We start from the raw sequence: 21,457 nt of genomic DNA, 5'->3' as shown, positions 1-21,457 counted from the left end.
AACATGTTCTTACTGTGTGTGGATTGCATGAGGGTGAATGAGTAAAGCATTTATTTTGTTTAATTTTTTCAGGTTAAATAAGTTCTTGAATCATCTCTCACAAGCTGGCTATAGAGTAAGCCGGACTCATTTTGATCCTATGGGTGTCCGCACAAATGCCCCCTTGATGCAGTTTAAATCTATTCTTGTGAAGCACAGCACTCCTACGTACACAGGAGGTCAGTCTGAAGGCTCTCTGCAAACTTCTGAGACTTTCCAACCAGGAGCTGATGGTGACTTTGCAGAAGAAGGCATATAAAACACCACTTCTGGCAATAAGTTGTGACTTTTTTTAAATTGAAGAATGTTGAAAGGTACAACTGAGCCAACAGTCCCCAGAGGCATAGGAAGTATACATTTGACTGCTAAACTCTTCACTGTTTCAGAACATGTTTAAAACCAAAGAAGAATGGTCAAGTTATGCAACTACAAGTGATTTAAAGTTTGTTAGACTATTCTGTAATTACCCTAAACTTCGCATCCTTGTAATACCTTGTTCAGATGTATTATATTGTTCAGATGTATTATATTAACAAAACAAGGAAGTTGGGGGTAGCAAGTAAATAGCTGAACTCTACCAATAAAGCATTCTTACTTCTGTGGAAGCTAGCAGTGACTAATGCCTCTTAAAAGTATTTTGAGAATCACAGCTCTAGTGTATATCAAGTAAAGTCCTGAGTAGGAGTACTCTTACAAAGTATATTTGTGTTTAAACACTCCTGACCAACCATTGTTTATAGTCTGCTGGTGTTTGCAAACTACAGCTTCATCATTTTGCAGAGATTTTTTTCATACAGGCGTCTATTGTGCATGGAACTATAGAGGACAACTGAATATTAATAGCATTAGAAGCAGAATGAAACAGTTTAGTCACCCATAGTCAAACAAAACAGCTCTGAATTCCCACACAACTGCAATTGGTGCAGTTACCCCCAACAATCCAGGGGAGAGTTCAAGGACACACTTACAGGGGACTGGCTGGAGAGGAAGGTACTGCCTACCTCAGAATATATTCCTTCCTTGGGACACCTTTTAAAGAGTGTGTATGTGCATATATATATATGAATGAAATTCCCCAGGGCAGACTTGCCTCATGCTTGTCACTCACAACCAGACCAAAATGCTAGACTTAACAGGTGTATCAGTAACACATAGGCCTGTAACTAGTTCTCAAATATCTGTGACTGGTCATAATAGTAAAAATTCACAGTGCGATTAATAGTTTGATTAAAACAGCTACTTTATGTATTTAAGTAAATATAAATATTCAGTAAATTCACTGTAACATAGAAGTAAAAATTCACATTATCCCACACTAAGTTGGGAACACCATGCACCCTAGGTAGATAAGCTTTTAGACATCTGTTTACAGGGCTAAACATTATCTTGAATAAATCACAATGCAGATTTGTTCTACTGCAGCGTTTGCCCGTACAAAAGCATTTTTCACAAAAAGAGTAACCTGATTATATTTAGTGGACATGCACTAGTAAGCTATACAAGTTGTACATTACACCAGAAGTACTGAATAAAACCAAACAGGCATGGTATAGCTTCCCTCCCCACCCTAGCCTTTTAGTTATTGTAACCTTCATAGCACAAACTGCTACCATAATTTAGGAATATCTGATATAGGACAAGTCCTCAAAAGGAGTAGTATACAACAATTTTCTACAGAACTTGAAGTAATCAAGGTGACGTTTGAACACATTTATTTCCATCCCTACCTCAATACCAAATGGCAAAGACACATCTTATGGTACTGAAGGGAATCCCTGTTATATCTGCAGCCTTACTGGGTGAAAATAGCATCAGAAAGAATAATACACAATAGCTCAATAAAACCAATTACTACATTGTCCAAGAATATACAACAACCGATTGTTGAGTTCAAAATTTTAAATCTGTTATGAACTAAGGCCTTAACACACTTGTTAAAGTCAATACTTTTCCTCTTAAGTGCCACATGTGTATTAAGCTGGCTGAAAAATATTAAAGATATTTTTGAAGAAGTTTACTCTCAATGAACTTTTTTGTGCAAGGAAGTGTGGTGGGAGTCTTTTTCTACATTCTATATAAAGAATCCCACAGATTCAAAATTTGCAGGTGGTATAGGGAATGCAACACTGCTTTGCTTATTTAATTAGGTGCTGGCTACTAAAGTTACTTAAGCAAGCAGCCGAGATTGATTTTTAAAATGTACTTATACTAGTGTTTCTTCAATGGGCCAAAAAGAGGTGAAATACTAGCTCTTCATCAACCAGTTAACAAAATTTGTATAGCTACCTGAGAAACATGCTTTTTCTTTCCAGACCAAATTTCCCCCTCACTTTTTAACTATTATTAAGCAGTATACAGATATAACTAGGATTCTCTTAACCATAATCTAGAGTAGGTTTCAGGTCATAGTGGTTTACCTTGAATTTTGTGAAGAGGGGAAAAAAGTTTGTGTTCCCAAGGCTGGCTCCCAATTATAAAACAGCCAGAACTATATGTACACTGGGCTTTTTATTTACAGATAGGACTCCCTACCTGGGCACTTGAATGCTTAAGTGTTCAACTACTGTCTCAACAGCCCGCAACATCAACCATTTCTTTAGCATCAAAAGTAGTCAGTTGCCAGTAAAAACTAACTTTATAACCATATGCTCCAACACTGTTATAGTTCAAGAGAGCTTGTTAGGTCCCAAACATTCCTGCTGCTTCTTGTCAACACTTATCAAGATACTACTATAACTCTGCCAATGCAATGCCCACCAGCATGGACACACCCCATAGAAAACTTTGCTGCTTCTAATATCATGCGAATGAAACAAGAACCACCAAATCAAAAAAGCACATTTGAAAGCAACAATGGAATGTATGGATTTTTCAGTCTGCAAGGGAAAAAAATAAGTTAAATATCACACAATACTGTCTAATTATTAATATGGATATTCTTCAAGAAATCCGTTTCAATAGTTGTCCATGATGTAGAGGATGGTGCTTCACTTATTGAAAGTAAACTAGAGCTATAAAATCAAATTACAGTTCCAACTCAAAGCCTTACTTAGGCTTATTTGTGTTCCTTTGTAGGTGCATAGTAGAGTTCCATGGGTTTATTCACTTTCCAGTACTTTTCACTGACCAGCTCTAAGGAAAAGGAGCCATTTAACACCTAAAAAAAGAGACAAAATTAATGCCAAAGTTACTGCCATTGAATACATAGCTAGAAAGCTACCCTGTTCCGATACCACAGTCTGCAACAGAATCAGGATGCCAGAGCACTTAGTCACAGCAATCTATAAATAGTCTAATATAAACCAGATGTCAGCTCCACTCCCAAGAAGTAGCTTCACACACAAGGGTGAGGATTCTTTACTGTCCATACAAGTCTATGTTTTTATAGTTATTCTTGCTAGCATAGTATGAAGCATAGCAGGAAGCTATCTCTGCCTGCTAATTTAGCAAGGGGGCATCTTTAAAAGTAACAGTCCTCTCTTTTAGCAGGGGGAAAGCAACTGTCCTTCACTCCAACATAGCATCTTTTCTAATGGTGGTTTGCTTTGCTTCAGCATCTTTTTTAGATTGCAAGTCCTCCTGCGACAGGGAACTGAGTAAATCACTTTTGTGAACTGAAAAGCACTATATTAAAAAAATCATACACTTGTGGAATGCAGCTGAAGTTTAACTCAGCACTCTAGATAGCAAAAGTACTCAGTTAAGCCCTTTCTGCCAAAGGGATGCCCATATATGCAGCAGGGATCAAATGTGTACACCTGTGGGCTGGGTAGAAATGGGTTAAAAACAGAATTAAACAGAACTCCAAACCTGTACCAATAACAGTCCAGATAAAGAGGTCTTTAGTTTCTGATCTTTGCATACTTGTATGGTGATATCTTAACATACTTTTATGGTAACAGATCAGGTTCTAACACTCAAAGTTTGAGGGGAAACCCCAATGCTTGAACCAAGAGGTATCAGGCATTTTTTTAAAAAGCTTTCAGGTTGTGCCTGCTCTTCTTCCCAACATTTCACACAGAAAGGGGCAGGTATCCTGACTAGTGTTTCCACTGTCAGGAGTTCTCCCTACAAACAGAAGCTCCCTCCATGAATAAAAGGAAGAATTCCTGCACAAGCAAAACACTCCTTCTGTTTATAGAGGGAGCTCCCAATGAACAAGAAGTACTAGTCAGGATACCAATCAAAATACACTGCTCAAAACAATAAAGGGAACACTTAAACAACACAATGTCACTCCAAGTCAATCACACTTCTGTGAAATCAAACTGTCCACCTAGGAAGCCACACAGATTGACAATCAAGTTCACATGCTGTTGCACAAATGGAGTAGACAGCAGGTGGAAATCATAGGCAAGTAACAAGACCCTCAATAAAGGAGTGGTTCTGCAGGTGGTGACTACAGACCACTTCGAAGCCCCTATGCTTTCTGGCTGATGTTTGGGTGACCTTTGAATGCTGGCGGTGCTGTCACTCTAGTGGCAGCATGAGGCGGAGTCTGCAACCCACACAAGTGGCTCAGGTAGTGCAGCTCATCCAGGATGGCACATCAATGCGAGCTGTGGCAAGAAGGTTTGCTGTGTCTGTCAGTGTAGTGTCCAGAGCATGGAGGCGCTACCAGGAGACAGGCCAGTACACCAGGAGACGTGGAGGAGGCCGTAGGAGGGCAACAACCCAGCATCAGGACCGCTACCTCCGCCTTCGTGCCTGGAGGAACAGGAGAAGCACTGCCAGAGCCCTGCAAAATGACCTCCAGCAGGCCACAAATGTGCATGTGTCTGCTCAAACGGTCAGAAACAGACTCCATGAGGGTGGTATGAGGGCCCGACGTCCGCAGGTGGGGGTTGTGCTGACAGCCCGACACCGTGCAGGACGTTTGGCATTTGCCAGAGAACACCAAGATTGGCAACCTTGCCACTGGCACCCTGTGCTCTTCACAGATGAAAGCAGGTTCACACTGAGCACATGTGACAGACGTGACAAGAGTCTGGAGACGGCAGGGAGAACGTTCTGCTGCCTGCAACATCCTCCAGCATGACCGGTTTGGCAGTGGGTCAGTAATGGTGTGGGGTGGCATTTCTTTGGGGGGCCGCACAGCCCTCTATGTGCTCGCCAGAGGTAGCCTGACTGCCATTAGGTACCGAGATGAGATCCTCAGACCCCTTGTGAGACCATATGCTGGCGCAGTTGGCCCTGGGTTCCTCCTAATGCAGGACAATGCTAGACCTCATGTGGCTGGAGTGTGTCAGCAGTTCCTGCAAGATGAAGGCATTGATGCTATGGATTGGCCCGCCCGTTCCCCAAACCTGAATCTAATTGAGCACATCTGGGACATCATGTCTCGCTCCATCCACCAGCGCCACGTTGCACCACAGACTGTCCAGGAGTTGGCGGATGCTTTAGTCCAGGTCTGGGAGGCGATCCCTCAGGAGACTATCCGCCACCTCATCAGGAGCATGCCCAGGCGTTGTAGGGAGGTCATACAGGCACGTGGAGGCCACACACACTGATCCTCATTTTGACTTGCTTTATGGACATTACATCGAAGTTGGATCAGCCTGTAGTGTGTTTTTCCACTTCAATTTTGAGTATGACACCAAACCCAGACCTCCATGGGTTAATAAATGTGATTTCCATTGATGATTGTAGTGTGATTTTGTTGTCAGCACATTCAACTATGTCAGGAACAATAGGAATATTTCGTTCATTCATATCTCGGATGTGTTGTTTAAGTGTTCCCTTTATTGTTTTGAGCAGTGTATGTCTTTCCAGATTACCCTACTAACTAGGGCTAGAAACAACTTACAATTCCTTTCCTTGAGCAGGAATTATATTAAAGCTAAGAAGCTGACTAAGGAATTTTTACCCTCATCAACACTGTAGATCTCTCTCACATGTATCCAAAGTCCTTTTAACTTTTTTGATAAGGACATGGAGTAAAGTCTTGTCAAAGTGTCAGAAGTTTCCTAGATATTGGGGCAGTGTATTGGAATTGCGGAAGATCTGGCAAGGAGGTAGCTGTGGTGTCAGCAGTGGCCCCTTTAAGGATAAGGCCTGGGCATCCAGCAGAGTGTGCTGCACAGCCGCAGCCACTTGAAGGCAATAGGGCCCTCAGGGATATAAGGAGCACCTGAGGCAGGAAGGGTGTGGGTTGTAGGAATGCAGGTTGGAGGTAGGAGAGAAGACTGACTGGGTGTATTGACTTTGGAATCTGACCTTGTACTGTGACCTGGCTTATTGTTTCTGGACTCTGATTTGGCACCTTGCACTGACTAACTGGCTTACCTGGAATCTGACCCTGGACTGTGACCCAGCATATTGACTTTGGACTTTGACTTGGATACTCTGACTGATTTGACTGGCTTATTTGGAATCTGTAGACTGGAACTGGACTCTGACTTTTGCTTACTGCACTTGTGAGTTAAACAAGGAAACTAACCAGCCTTAAGCGGGCACAATACCCAGTGGGGAGGAGTTGTGGCAAGACAGGCAGCCGATTGGTAGGTGGAAAAAAATGAGAACAATTATCAGAGTCACAAGCATCATGTTCTGCCAAGCACTTCCTCCCACCCCATATCATCTAGCTTGAGGTTTCAGCTTTGTGAGGAACAAGTAAGTTCCGTGAGAGAAAGATATCTAATTCTGGGCTACAAGTTTTTCCAAACCTATCACGTACTATGCTGTCAAAAAAAGGGAGGGGGGGAGGAAGGACCACAATTTAGGAAGAACATATAGCCAGTGACTGGCATAGTTCCATCAGTTTACAAAAATATATGGCCACAGAGGACAAGCATCATTTCTTATGGTTCTTAAACCTTCAGTTGTACAACATTCAGGGGTTGTTAGATAAGGCTGTTAAGAATTTTGCCTTATGCCAGAAGTCTCAAATCCTGCAATATAAACTGCAAGAGTAAAAATAGTTTTATTAAGCCAATTTCACCTGTGGTTTTTTCACATCAAGACAGCCACCACACATTAAGTTCAAGTGTGTTAACCCATTTTTGCCCAGCCAACAGGTGTACATATTTGGTCCTGTTGTGTTTATGCAACATTGGGTAGAAATGGCTTAATATGACAAAATAAATGTATCATACAGGTACATCTCAAAAGAGCTTGTGAAACTTGTTCAACATAGTGGAGAAAGAAGCTTGTAGGAGCAGGAAGTAGGGATATTATAGGGAGCACAGGCATTTGGCCCATGGATACTAGAAACACTATCCACATGCTTCTGTGGCTCTAGGAGGAAGAGACTGCATGTTTAAGCTGTCCAGGGACTAGATGATCTTATGCAACATTTAAAAAGATGCCATAATTTCAGAAAGATAACAGGCTACAAGGCCAGATTCTAGCAATTACATTTGTATCCTGAACTCACTTCAAGTTTGAAATAGTATTACTTTTTGTTTAAAAGCAATATCAATATTCTTAAACACTTTATAGTATAATAACAATAAGTAGTACTTCAATTCTTCCCAGTCAGTTACTCACAGTGAATTGGCCATTAGCTGTAGCAATATAAATCGTGTACTGCTTCTCACTGGCTGTTTCAAGATTCATCTGATTTGACTCTCCTTTGCTCCGGAGTTCTTCCAAAGCCAGTCTCACAGCTAGGTACTTTGACAGATGATCAACTGTGGCATTGCCAGAGGTCTTTATGTACCTTAATCAGGAACAAAGACAATCCATGCCATTACTTATTCTGGATCAGAAAATACAATTGTGGAATTTAAAAGTTCATAAGCAAAGCAAGCTAAGCCATCAGTCAAGAACAGCAACCTGGAAATTCTCTTTATCTTGGAGAGTGCACATGTAGAAAATGCATAGCACAAAACACTTTAGGAGACCTAGCACACCAATGTGCACCATGTGGTTTCTAAAATAAGAACTGTTACTTACCTTGTCTGTGCACTGTCATCATTTTCCATGAGTGTAGGATGGGGTCTGAAAACAAGTTCTATTTCACTTGCACCATCCAATACTGGGTCTATAGCAACGGTTGTATTGTTATTGTCCAGTTCTAGCCCAGAATCATCAGATGTCTTGGTCCTTTTGTTACTTGGCCCCGCTTCCTGATTGCTGTGAGTTGAAGCATTGCTACAGTGTGAGCTGTCACCATTGTCTTCTGCTCCACTACCATTCTCTATTTGTTGCTTCTTGCCCCTCTGTAACCTAATAAGTAAACACAAAATGTTCATAAGATCATGCAAGCTCTTTGGCCATTTTTCATAGTCAGGCACTTGCTAACACAGGCATGCTACACCCACCAGTCTTTATATTAAATTCAACTTTCAAAGGGTTAGCTGTGTTTGTTACAGTAAGACAGCAAGAGGGTCTTCTGGCACCATAAAGACGAACAAATTTATTTTAGCATAAGCTTCATTGACTAGAGGCCTTAATGTGTCTAATGAAACAGATTCTAGGCCATAAAAACTTATGCTAAAATAAAATGTTAGGTCTTTAAAAGGTGCTCACAAGACCTTTGTTGTTGTGTTGTTTTTACATGAAGTACAGGGCCCCAAACATGCATAGAAATTAGAGAGACAATCAGCATGCACTTTAATAAAACCCAAAGATCTGAAACATGGTCTACACATGATCAGAGACCAAACAAAGACTCGGTTGACATTGCAGCAGGTCAATTAAAATTGGAGAAATAAAACAAAATAATACTTTAAAAAACATTTCCCCAGTTCTTTTTCAGGCCTTTAGATCTCTGTACAAGATGGTACATTATCAGGATGAAGTCCACATACCCTTTAAGGCACTGTGGGCACAATCCTAACCAGGTCTATTCAGAAGTAAGTCCTATTTTGTTCAATGGGGCTTACTCACAGGAAAGGTTAGGATTACAGCCTAAATGTGTCATTTTTACACATAAAATGTGTTCCTTGCAATGGCTAAAGTGAAGCTAGATACAGTGATTCAGTATCTAGCTTCACTTTTGCAAGAATCACTTATGATTCACTTATGGCAAGAATCATAATTTTACATAGCCTGTCATTTTATACTTAACAGAAGAAAATATAAAAGGAACTTATTCATGGATTTTGCCTTTCACACATGAAGGTAATCAAAACATGAAGCTGCCTTTCATGGAGTAAGAACACTGGTTGGTCTAGCCCAGTATTGTCTACTCTAACCAGCAGCAACTCTCCCAACCCTGCTACTCAAAATTGTTTTTAGCTGGAAAAAACTTGGGACCCATTCTACCAAACTTGGGATCCATTCTACCACCCAGATATCCTCCCACTTTTAACTCCAGAACCTACCTGTTTAGGGCCTGAATTTTCAGGCCTTCCTCAATGCTGTGGCTCAGAGCTTGCTGGTTGTTGTGCTTGCTTATCCTTGCAAGGACTCTTTCCTGATGAGCTTCATATTCATCACGACTTGGATAAATTTTGCTGATAAGGGCATCAAAGTTTGGGTCTGGTCTCAGCGATCTTTTAGAAACAAGTTTTTTACGACAAGTAGGGCATTCTTTGTTTCTAAGAATAAAAAGAGAAGAGAAAACCAATTTTACCAGCATGCTCTTCCCACCATGCTTTTGTAATCTAGGAGTTTGTTGTGTGAACCAATTTCTGGGCTGCTTCTTCTCAAAATAAGGTCAACCCAACCTTTTCAGATTTGGCTTCTGTCTGTACCCATTTTGGACATCTCAGGATCCAAGCATCCAAAGCTTTTTCCTTACCCACTTCTGAGGGCTGTAATGATACAGTCAGCACAAAAACGATGTAGACATTCCTTAGTAGTCATGGTGTTTTTCAGCATATCCAAACAAATGGGACACATCAGCTCACTATGGAGGCTTCGAGGTGACACCACTATTTCTAGGCCATCTGTTATTGCTTCCTAAGGATAAAGTAAAAATTAAGCTCTCAGACAATCATTTCCTAGTCAAGTTTAAAATTCTATTTTAAAAGTACCACAAAGTGAAAAAACATTTCCTCTTACAAGGCTATCTGCTCTATTTACTTCTTGCAGAGCAAATCTGAGATGCAAGTGGTTTTGGACCATCTGAGACAGAAAATTAGAGATTAATTATTTTCCGGGGGGGGGGGGGTGAGGTGGAGTGGAGATGTCATATTCAAAATAAGGTGGAAACCCCTACATAATGTTATGATGAAAACTCTGCAGTACCTGAGGTGTTCTCTGAAGTTCATACAAGCTGAGCTCCCATGTTTTGCTTAAAGGCTGTGTTCCATTTGTTTGCACAACTTGAGACATGGCTAAAAAGACACACATCAAAACAAACTATTTTAATAGGCAGTGCAAGTTGGGCTTCACAGAAACAGCATCTTAGGATGGATTCAAACACCATTTTTTCAATTTGGCAATTACAGTGGGGTAAATAGGAAGGCTCCATGCACTAGAATCCCCATGAAACTGTCATCTCAAGGGATAGGCTGCTTTAAAAGTTGTGGGAACCATCTGCAAGGTTTTTAGTTCAGCTCCAATCTGACATGCCTTCCTCAAGAAGCTCTACATTTTTCCAGTGCTTTTATTCTATAATGCAACAAGGACAGTAATTACTACCAACAGTGGACAGTTATGAAAATGCCACAAAAACATAACAGAAGATGGCCTCCTCTTTGCCATGAGTGGAGCTTTTGACACTGTGCCATCACAATAGCCTTTCCCCCATGTTTACAGTCAGTTTATTTGAGCCTCACATTTTACTCACATAATATAATATGTAAATATACAACATCTATTTGGACAAAGCTTACTTATAAAAAGTTTGACAGCAAAGATTTATAAAATGATGCTACATCTATCAATGCTCTTTAAATTGCAGTGTCAAAAAAATGAATTCTTGACCACTATTAATCCTAATATGGATTAATAGTGGTCATGAATTCATTATTCAAGAAGTCCTTAGTATTATCTACTCCCAGTGCTGTAACTGATAGCTTGTTCAGCAAGGACAATACTTAAAGTGTGTTGTATTGTTTGGAATAGTCTAGGGCTGTGCTTGTGAGCTACATCTTTAATGTAACAACCATAAAAAGGATTCTCTTTTCTTTCAAGTGCTGCCTTGATGCATATGCTTTCATTGTCCAGGGGAAATTAAAAGATGAACATTATACGTATACAATAGAGTGCCAACAAAAAAGGCACTCAGATCAGGAGCAAGAGGATGTGATGATTCATAGAGACCAGAGGCTAGAATTCAAGAAAGATTTTCATGAGGAAACAGGCAAATATATGGAGATTGATGGAACAATAAATCCTTAGAACTACTACAGGTGAAGTACCTTTGAAGACCTCAGCTACAATTACAACTATACTGTAAATATTCAGAGGTATAACATCACACATGTATGCTTTCTCTTCCTGAATCACTACACCGCTAAACTGTGTAGAACATAAGCATAATAAAATGAAACTGTTTAGTTGTGTGCCAATGAACTTGAATTATGCTGTAACTAAACCAAGGTTAACATATATGTCTTCAAAGTCTGAAGACCTGCTTTGGGACAAATGTTGATGACAAAGACAAACTTTAATGGCTGGATTCAGATGATCCTCTAAACTACAGTTTGAACATTCTGAACAAGCACTATGTGTGCATGCTTCCCCTGCCCCTTCTGCTTAATTACTTCCCAGTTTACTCAAACCATAGTTTGTCACTGCATCTGAACTGTTTTGAGTAATATGGTTTGAGATGAAGCAGACTTATGAGTTAGCAGGCAATCACTCAGTTGAACTGGTCACATGCACTACACAATTCTACTCCATTAACAGATACTCAAGCAATCCTTTCTTTTGGGGAGGGGGGTTCCTATGTGTGTGCGCGCATGTGAAAGAAAATTCAAAAGTAAAAAACTTTCTAGATAGCATGAGTGCATTCTATTAAGGAAAATTAATCGCCCTTTTGTTTTTTAAAAAAGACTCCCTACATATCCCTACTACAGAACTTTTCTATTACATTTGTTAAGCAAGTATCTAATCTAGTACTCAGGCAAAAATAATCTTGTATATTTTTCATTCCCTTTGGCCGAAGCATACATGATATTCATGATCTGACACAGCCTAATTAACTCTCTGAAAGTCTGGGATTGGAGAAAAATGTTGTTTCTGCTGATGTGTGGGTTACAAAAAGTGTACTCCAAGTCTGCACAGTAACACATCTCAGTGACATCAAATAGCAGCATCAAATGCAAACTTGTCATGCTTTTCCAAATTATTTTCCATTGGAACCAGGTGTTTCAGCTCCTAGAGAGCTGCAATTTAAGTACACCAGTGTGGTGAATGGGCTACTGTTGGGTAGAAAATTGAGAAGTCCCGCTTCAAGTCCCTGCTCAGTTATGAAGTTCTCTACATAGTTTTGGACAAATCATCTCTCAGCCTAACCCAGCCTCACAGACCACTGTGAGATTAATGCTGTGAACTGTGGAACCTGCAAGAAGAATGGAATACAAATCTAAAATCTGAAGTAAGCATGTTTCTTGCTGTGCTGTTCTTCTATACATGTTAACTAGACTAGATAGCTGAGTATGCCCCCACCACATCCATGGATACCATGTAGTACAATATAATGAAATAAAGGAGAATCTCCTCTCTCCCTCATCAACATTGCATATGAGACAGCGCAAACACTATTGTCTCCAGTTGTCATACTTTTGGACTACAGACACCAAGACAGGCCAAAAACATCAACAGAACTCTGCTAAAGGCACATCTAGTGAAGTGTTCCAACTACAGCCAAATGGATGCCTCTAGAAAGTTTTCAAACAGGACAAGAAGAAAATAGCTCTTCCCTATTTGTCCCCAGCATTTGGTGTTCAGATGCATATGAACTCTGAACATGGAGGTTCCATTTAGCCAGTGGTTCTCACACATTTAGCACTGGGACCCACTTTTTAGAATGAGAATCTGTCAGAACCCACCAGAAGTGATGTCCTGACCAGAAATGACATCATCAAGCAAGAATTTTTTTAACAAACCTAGGTTGCAATCCGACCCACTCTCACTCAGGAGTAAGTCCCACTGACTATAATTGTTAGAAGAATATACATAGTAGCTTGTTAAAACTACACGTCTGTAACATTTCCCCAAATGCAGTCACATGCCATGGCAGTATCAAGTCTAATATATTAAAAATGGACCCACCTGAAGTTGGCTCGTGACCCACCTAGCGGATCCTAACCCACGGTATGAGAATCACTGCATTTAGCCCTAATGACTAAGAACCACTTATAGAGCAATCCCCTATGATAAAAGCAACCCAAACCCACAATGACTCCCAGAATTGGGAAGGTAAGATCTGAACACATGCCAAGCAACAAGCCAAGTGCAATTACCAAAACTAAAGAACTGTGCAAGTGGTTGAAAGACACTGCATTAGCTCAAGGAGCCACATGTGCTGAATATGTGCCTCTGACTGGGCCTGAAAAAGCCCAATACAGACATATCTCTCGCTGTGGTGACTGGTGCCAAGGTCCAAAAAAGCAATACTGAGGTACTGTCTGTGGCATGTTTTTTTGTTTTTTAATTCTTTCCCTTCTAGAAAAGTATAAACATGTTGTACTCCGTTTCCTATTAAAATACTCAGTCCTATTACAGGACATGTAGTCACAATAATTTTGTTTTAGGGTCACTTATAATGTTCTGAGCTCAAGATCAATTCTAGATAAATAATCAACTTGCATACCAGCAGTAAAGGGCATCCACATGTATAAGTGGTACTCATTGCTTTCAGAAGATATGTAAGTGGCAAAAGAGAAAGGATCCAGCCCCCACTTCTGTACATTTTAAAGAGGGAAAACTACAATGTGTACCTGTGGAAAGCATAATTTATGACATGTGGCCACACACATATTATGCATAAAAATTGCTTCCACGTACAAAATGTATTCTTATGGATGACTCTTAGCTTTTATTACTGGCCTTCTTTCAAGGAGTTCAGGTTAGCATGTGTGCGTGTCTTTTTTATCCTAACAAGCTGCTGAGGCATGTCAAGTTGAGAGAGTGGAATTCGCGTACGGCAGACTTAATGTATAACAAACCTCACATACAAAAAATAAGAAGTTCAAGAACTCTTTTTCACAGCTATATTAAGCTTTCACAAGTCAAACTTTCACAAGTAGGAATGTGCAACCCCCACCCCCATAACAAGTATGCCCAAATTTATTCAGTCTTCTCTTAAAATTCCTTGGGACTTTTCATCCACAGAGAACCTTCACTATGAGTTTCATTTCAGGACAACATTCAGTGGTAACTCCAGCAAAAGTACTGAATTTATTTGAATGCTTCTTTTGTTTTCATTCATCATCCATTCATGAGCTTAATCAGCTGGCCTACTAACCTGACCTACTCAGTCAAACACAGATACCTGTTTTCCAACAGATGCAGAAGCTAAATGTGAACAGTAGCAAGTCACTCAATACTGATTCACCTATTTCTCTTGACCAATTCAAAACAGTTGGATAAATGTCTATTGTATAGATGTCTATTGCAGGCTATTTCATCTAGGATTTGCACTCCTATTTTTGCTTCGTTTAACACAGACTTTTAATCTAATTTCACTCTGGACAATATTTAACATATGGAGAGAACAAAATGACAGAACCACATCTGCATCATGTTTAAATGCAGTCTGGAGCAGGAAGGAAAATGTAATTTTTTCAGACACACAAGTTGTTCTTTGTTATACACTGCAGAGCCTATGGAAGTGGCAAATTTCTCTTCAGTACATGTTTTAAAGCATCATTTTATTAAAACACAGCAATAGCCACAAGAAGGGAAAGTAAGATTATGTCAACTTTTTTAAGCACAGGGCTTGGAAAATTTTCTTTGGATCTAGGAGCCAGATCAAAAATGTAGGACCTAGGCAAACTTGTCAGTTTGATGATAAAAATAAGTTTAAAAAAAACCTCAGATGCCACCACTGAGTGGTATAAATTAGATCTTACATGTAAACAATCATGGATAAATGTTTATGAATGACTTTATGTCATACAATTATGTAAAATGACAAGTGTGCTATATACACTGATTTCTGTGATTGCTTGCATTTTGTCTCTCACTGCACATCATTTTTGATATTTGCTAATAAAATACCTCACAACGCAAACACAACCTCACAACTATAAGAGTAATTTGTCACACGTCTGTGCACTTACACAGAATTTCAAATCCTTACACAAGCCAATCATTGTGCTCCTTGCTTCACGATACAGGCAAATGAAATGCCCACCAACCACAATCACAAATGTCACTAAAGGAAGAATTTGGCAATTCAATTCACTACCTCAGTGTTTCTCAAACTGTGGGTCGGGACCTACTAGGTAGATTGCGAGCCAATTTCAGGTGAGTCCCCATTCATTTCAATATTTTTAATATAAGACTGGTATGTGACTGCATTTGGGGAAATGTTACAGACCTTACTTTTAACAAGCTACTATGTATGTAGTTTTAACAATGATAGTAAAATAGGACTTACTCCTGGGTAAGTATGGGTAGGATTGCAGCCTAGGGTTGTTACAAATGTTCCTGCTTGATGATGTCACATTCGGGGGGGGGGGGTCCTGACAGATTCTCATTCTAAAAAGTGGGTCCTGGTGCTAAATGTGTGAGAACCACTGCACTACCTGAAATGAGTAGGTAAGTGGCGCAATCACTGCTGTTTATGTTTCACTATTACAATAACTTAAGAAGTTAATCATTATAAAAAATACTAGGGACCACATGAAATTTCTAAATGCCATGGAGACCTGGCACCTGGGATTTGTTGAGCCCTATTTTAATAAGCTTTAGTATGATCAAAGCATTTTTAATAGAGACAATAAATTGCCTTTCTGTTTAAAAAAAGGTGACGTACATTAGACAGAATTAAAACAATAAAACAGAACAGCAGAAGAAAAACCAAACACCATTTAATCCATTAAATGACAAAAGATCAGCAGCACTCATATTAGGTTTTGGAATACAGTTATGCCTTGACATGTGCAAGGGTTCTGTTCCCGGAACCCCCATGAATGCTGAAACTTGCAGTTAATCAAATCCACAAGTCAGGGCATACTAACCCTCTAAACACAACTGGAAACTCTGGTTTTCAGCTTTCTGGATGCCTCAGAAGGCCTCCTGAGAGTTGGGGAGGCCACGCATGGCCTCACAGGCCCTCTGAAGGGCCTCCAAATATGATCAGAGAACAGCTCTGGTTGCATTTAGAGCAGTGGCTCTTACACATTTAGTGCCTGGACCCACATTTTAGAATGACAATCTGTCAGGACCCACCAGAAGTGATCTCATGACTGGAAGTGACACCATCAAGCAGAAAATTTTTTAACAATCCTAGGCTGCAATCCTACCCACACTTACCTATGAGTAAATCCCATTGACTATCATTGTTAAAAGAATATACATAGTAGCTTGTTAAAAGTACAGGTCTGTAACATTTCCCCAAATGCAGTCACATACCATGGGAGCATCAAGTCTAATATATTGAAAATACTGAAATGAACGGGGACCCACCTGAAATTGGCCTGCAACCCACCTAGTGGGTCCCCATCCACAGCTTGAGAAACACTGGTTTAGAGGATTATAGGTCAGACAAATCCGCGGGTTCGGGACCAGTGGTGAGGTAAAACCATGGGGCCCAAATCTGCAGATATGCAGGCACAACCTGTAAAATTTAGTCACAGAATAATGTTAAATAAATAAATATTAACTATGTTGAAATATTAAACTGCCTGTTTTACTGGAAAACTTACACTATTGCCTCTTACTGGATGAATGAGTTGTATATGTGCTTATCTGTCATTTACAAGTTTCTGGTAACAGACACATTTTTCTTCTGAATTAAGATGGGAGAACACTTCACTTTTAAGACTGAAAAAATTTACATGGAGTATAACAAGTACCAGATCTGTGAGAAACCCACCTGCTCCCTCTCCATGAGTCACTTAACAGGACATGTCTCTTGACTGAAAGGAGGCAAGTAAAAAGATGTGACTCCTATAGAAAAACAACATACATCTTCCTCCAAGGTCAGGCAATTCTGTTGTGTCTCTTTATCAGAAGCAATGACCCATATAGTACCTATATGGCATAAATAGCAGTTTTACAAGGGCATTTGGTGAGGGGTCTCCCCTAGCTCCCATCTGCTTTTAAGCTGACAAAAGAACCACAGTAAACTGCATGGATTTCTTGCTAACTTCATCTAGTTTGACCCTAAATCTGTATTATAAAAGAAATGCAGACCAGTACCATCTCAATAAGTTGTTTTACTTTTCTGACAAGCCCATACACATGAACAGCATCAGCAGCATATTAAATATAGCAAACACACTGGAGGTGTCCTAGGAAGCTCCATAAAGACTCATAAGAACATAAGAAACGTCTGACTGGATCAGGTCAAAAGCCCATCTAGTCCAGCATCCTGTATTTCACAGTGGCCCACCAGATACCTTAGAGAGTGCACAAGACAACAGAAGAACTGCATCCTGGTGCCCTCCCTTAAATCTGGCATTCTAAGATAGCCTACCTCTAAAATCAGGAGGTTGCACATACCATCACGGCTTGTAACCTGTGATGGACTTTTCCTCCAAAAATTTGTCCACTTTTAAAGGCATCCAGGCCAGATGCCATCACCACATTCTGTGGCAAGGAGTTCTACAGACTAATTCCATGCTGCATAAAGAAATACTTTCTTTTGTCTGTCCTAACTCTCCCAACACTCAATATTAGTGGATGTCCTCTGGTCATGCAGCGCATGTCCCCTGAAGACTCCATGCAGGAACGTCCCAGATTTTCCATATATCCTGCGAGAGCGCTCCAAGACATCCCTTTAAATTAAACGCACCCAAGCAACCCACATGCAGGGCGCCACTGCCATTTCGAAGGACTCTGGTGGGGAGGCTCTGCCTCACCTGCCTCCCCACCCACCACACGTCCCTGGGCAGTCGTGACAGCTGAAGAAGCCACCAGGACTGGGGTAGGGAAGAAACCTTCACAGCAGCCTTCGGGGTCCTCGAACGGAAGGGGAGGGAGGGAAAGACATGTGGGAGGCGTGCACTGCTAAGGGGGCACCGGGAGGGGTGGCGTGTGCAGCCTTACTTACTCGCGAGTAAGCCCCACTGAGTTCAAGAGGGCTTACTCGCAAGCCGACGGCCTCGGGGTGCCAGCTCTGAGGGGGAGCCGGGCTGAGGCTCGAGCACCGAGGAGGGTCTCCCCCTTGGCGTCCCTCCCCCCGCACGCGCCAGCTGAGCAGGCGCCCCCTCCCGCCGCCGCCGCTCCTCCCACTCACCGGCCCCGTTGCTCGCTCCCTCTCGGTTGCTCGCCCGCTCCCTCCCCCCAGCCCGGCTCTCGTGCCCGTCGTCGTCGTCGCCTCCCCCGCCGCCCCTTCCCGCAGCCAGGGCTGAGGCGAGACGAGGCGACCGCGGCTGCCCCGACCCCCTTCTCCCCACAGCCACGCAATATGGCGAGCGCCAGGCAGCAACCGCCGCCGCAAAGGACGCTGGGAAGACGAGGAGGGCGATTATGGATGGCTACCAAGGCCGGGCAGGAGCTAAGCGGGGGAGGGGCGGCGAGGGGGCGTGGCCTCGCCGCCCCTCCCCCTCGCCACAGGTGTCAGGCGCGCCTGGAGGAGGCGGATGTCTCAGGGTTCTGAGGCTGGGCGCCAGTCAGGCTGGGCCTGTTTCAGAGCCTGAGCCTCCCTGGAACACCGTTTCCATGGGAACATAAGGAAAGCCCAGCTGGGTCAGGCCAAGAGCCCATCTAGTCCAGTGGGGTTGGGGGCGGGTGAGGCAGAGCCTCCCCACCAGAGACCTTCGAAGAGCGCCGCTGCCACCCTGTGAGGCATCCAAGCACCACAACCCACGCACTAAAGCGTGCTTGGGTGCCTCACATGGTGGCAGCGGCGCTCTTCGAAGGTCTCCAGTGGGGAGGCTCTGCCTCCCCCTCCCCCCACACCCCTTATCTAGTCTAGCCTCCTGTATCTCACAGTGGCCCTACTGATTAAATGATCTCCCCCCCCCCCCAAACTCCAGTGCCATTCCTGGCACAGCATTGTGCCTTGGCACACTAGTTGAAAATGGCTGCCCTTACAACTCAGCTTGAGCTTAGGTCCATTCAGAGCCGACCCTAGAAGGATGCAGGCTTGGGACAACTGGGGACCCAATCCTATCCAATTTTCCAGGACCGGTGTAGCCATGTCAATGGGGTGTGCACTGCACTGTGTGATGGGGAGGCAGTCACTGAGGCCCCCTCAAGGCATAAGAACATTTGTTCCCTTACCTTGGGGCTGCATTTCAGTTGCACCAGTGCTGGAAAGTTGGATAGGATTGGGCCCAAAGTGGTGAGCCAAATGCAGAAACTCACTCCTTGTGTTTGGATAATATGGCTCCAAAGCACTAGTTATTTTAAAGGCAGGACTGGGGCTATTTAATAGCTACTATCTTGGGGTCTCAGTATGTAATTTGAGGTAGCTATAGCAGGGCTGGCCCATCCATGAGACTGAGTGAAGTAGCTTAGGCAGCAGATTGATGGAGGCACCCCCCTTTATTCTCCCACTCACCTCTATTGCCGTGTCTCTTCCCACTCTCTGGATTAGGAAAAGAAAACAAGGTGGGCAGGAAGAGGAAGTGTGAAGGAAAAGAGTGGTGGATTAGACAGGTATGTCTGCTATAGCCTCCATGTTTACTCTTCCCTCTGCCCCCTCCCTTTCTACTCCTGGATGTGAAGAAGCAGAGGCTGGGACATCACCAAGTAAGGGGGGCAGAATTTGGAACATTCCCTCAGGCACCAGGAGGTCCTGGGCCAGCCCTGAGTGATGACCATATTTGGGGGGAGAGAACATACCTCTACATACCTGCTTACAGTGATAGTACACACACAAGACCCAGAAGGGACAGCATAGTGATAATGCCAATTAACAGCCCAATCCTAACCACACTTTCCTGGGAGTAAGCCCCATTGACATTAATGGGGCTTACTTCTATGTAGACATGCATAGGATTGGGCAGTGAAATGCTCACTATGAGCAGCAAGTTGCGGGGGTAGTGGCAAATGGACAAAGGATGCTGCATATCTGACTTTGCCAACCACCACCCTCTGACCCAATGTCCATTAAACCACGCCAAGTAGTTCTCCATTCCCCTTAATGCTCACTGAGAGTGAGAGGCCAGAGGACTGGGCCATGGCTGCCCACGTCTTCCAGTGCTTCTGAGGAAGGGGGGACAGCTACTGCCATATTCTTGCTCAAACCCAGCTGCTGAGGAAAGCAACTGTGTGAGCTTTTTAAAGCATGCCTGGTTCATCCTGTTTATTTGAAAGAGCAAGGAGCTGGCACCTGCATTCATGGTAAGAGCATTTGTTTTGTACATAATTTGTGAACTATTTTTTGTTGTAAAGCAAACTATAAATATTTTTGTAAATCATAATAAGGCAGAGTGGATTGCTGAGCCTCCCTCTCCTTGTCTACCTAGCTGCTTTCCTATGGGCAAGGAGAGCAAGGTGGCAGTGGCAGCTTTGGTGGGGAGCTTGCGATAATGAGCCCATGAGATTTGAGGAGTTGGAATTTGCACACAGTATAGTACTTCGACTCAGACCAGATCTGAACTTCAGAATGCATTTCTGAAAATAAATGTTGTACATGATTAAAACTTGATATTTATTACTAACTTCTTAAAGAGGAAAGGAATTTGAAAATAGAAGCATACTGAAAGGAAATAAGATACCACAACATCCTTCATGCACTGTTGAACAAGTTGCTTACCTACTCTTCATAAAACTGAATACTATGCCAATAAAGGTCTTATGTATGTATATATGTAAAACTGAACAGGCCACCAACTCAGAAATTGGACCTAACGCACTGTGGCAAATTGTGAGCCTCACAGAGCACCATTCAGCATTAAACATCCAGGCCAAGAAGCAAACAAAACAAACATATGACAAAAATCTGACAATTAGGGAGTTTGTTGAAGTCTATTTAATGGTAGATTGTGTGTGTACACTAATATTTGATTAAAATAAAATATAAAAACTGAAATTTTCTAAGTACAATTTCTGTTGTTTTCTGTTAAACTTACATACAAGATGAAATTAAATACTGAGACCCCAAGATAATGGCTATTAAATAGCCACAGCACCAAGACATGAATCAAGTCCCGAGTCTCCACCCTCCCTAGGGTCCCCCACAAGTTATAAAGGCAGCCATCACAACACGTCCAGAGTCATTTTTCTGAGTCATTTTGACTTGAGTCCGAGTCTTTTTGAAAAACGAGTCAAGCCCCAGAAGCAGCGAAAAAAATAAAGCACATAAACAAAACAAAGTTGCAAGCACACACGAAAACAAGTTTTGACTCAAGTCTGTTTGAGTCTTTTCATGTTTAGGGTTAAACCCCCGAGTCCTGAGTCAGTGCCCAAGTTTTTGATGTACGTAACTCATGTTCTTATGAGTTGCAAAAAAATG

At 42.1% G+C, this 21,457-nt stretch overlaps 2 protein-coding genes across 6 annotated transcripts in view; one reads left to right on the top strand and one right to left on the bottom strand.

Moving 5' to 3' along the window:
• TRMT1L (tRNA methyltransferase 1 like) overlaps nt 1–2,051 on the top strand; it is a 29,573-nt gene extending 27,522 nt beyond the window's left edge. The window contains exon 16 of the mRNA XM_066622797.1: nt 73–2,051. Within this exon, the coding sequence (XP_066478894.1) occupies nt 73–298 (226 nt within the window). The 3' untranslated portion in view covers nt 299–2,051. The remainder of the gene's footprint in view (nt 1–72) is intronic.
• RNF2 (ring finger protein 2) lies at nt 1,262–18,461 on the bottom strand. Of its 5 annotated transcripts, none has more exons than XM_066622799.1 (9): nt 18,290–18,461; nt 16,925–17,082; nt 10,177–10,265; nt 9,991–10,053; nt 9,728–9,888; nt 9,309–9,524; nt 7,936–8,208; nt 7,528–7,699; nt 1,262–3,196 (listed from the first exon to the last, which is right to left on the bottom strand). In XM_066622799.1, the coding sequence occupies exons 3-9, from the start codon at nt 10,261–10,263 to the stop codon at nt 3,095–3,097; spliced, it is 1,074 nt and encodes a 357-aa protein (XP_066478896.1). In that variant the 5' UTR covers nt 10,264–10,265; nt 16,925–17,082; nt 18,290–18,461; the 3' UTR covers nt 1,262–3,094. The 5 variants fall into 5 exon arrangements, with proteins under 5 accessions (XP_066478896.1, XP_066478897.1, XP_066478895.1 ...); XM_066622800.1 differs by having other exon boundaries at nt 16,925–16,967; XM_066622798.1 differs by lacking the exon at nt 16,925–17,082.
• Nucleotides 18,462–21,457: the final 2,996 nt, after the last annotated feature.

The sequence above is a fragment of the Tiliqua scincoides genome, chromosome 4 (assembly GCF_035046505.1).
Source record: "Tiliqua scincoides isolate rTilSci1 chromosome 4, rTilSci1.hap2, whole genome shotgun sequence".
NCBI lineage: Eukaryota > Metazoa > Chordata > Lepidosauria > Squamata > Scincidae > Tiliqua > Tiliqua scincoides.
Note: the sequence above shows the minus strand (reverse complement) of the source record. Positions and strands in the feature narration are given on the sequence as shown.

Bases quoted from the DNA above. Each gene is read 5' to 3' on its own strand.
- RNF2 (XM_066622799.1), bottom strand. From the start codon at position 10,263: ATGTCTCAAGTTGTGCAAACAAATGGAACACAGCCTTTAAGCAAAACA. The intron at 10,054-10,176 runs GTACTGCAGAGT...TTTCTGTCTCAG, and splicing joins AACTTCAGAGAACACCTCAG to ATGGTCCAAAACCACTTGCA. The intron at 3,197-7,527 runs GTGAGTAACTGA...CTCTTTTTTTAG, and splicing joins CAGCTAATGGCCAATTCACT to GTGTTAAATGGCTCCTTTTC.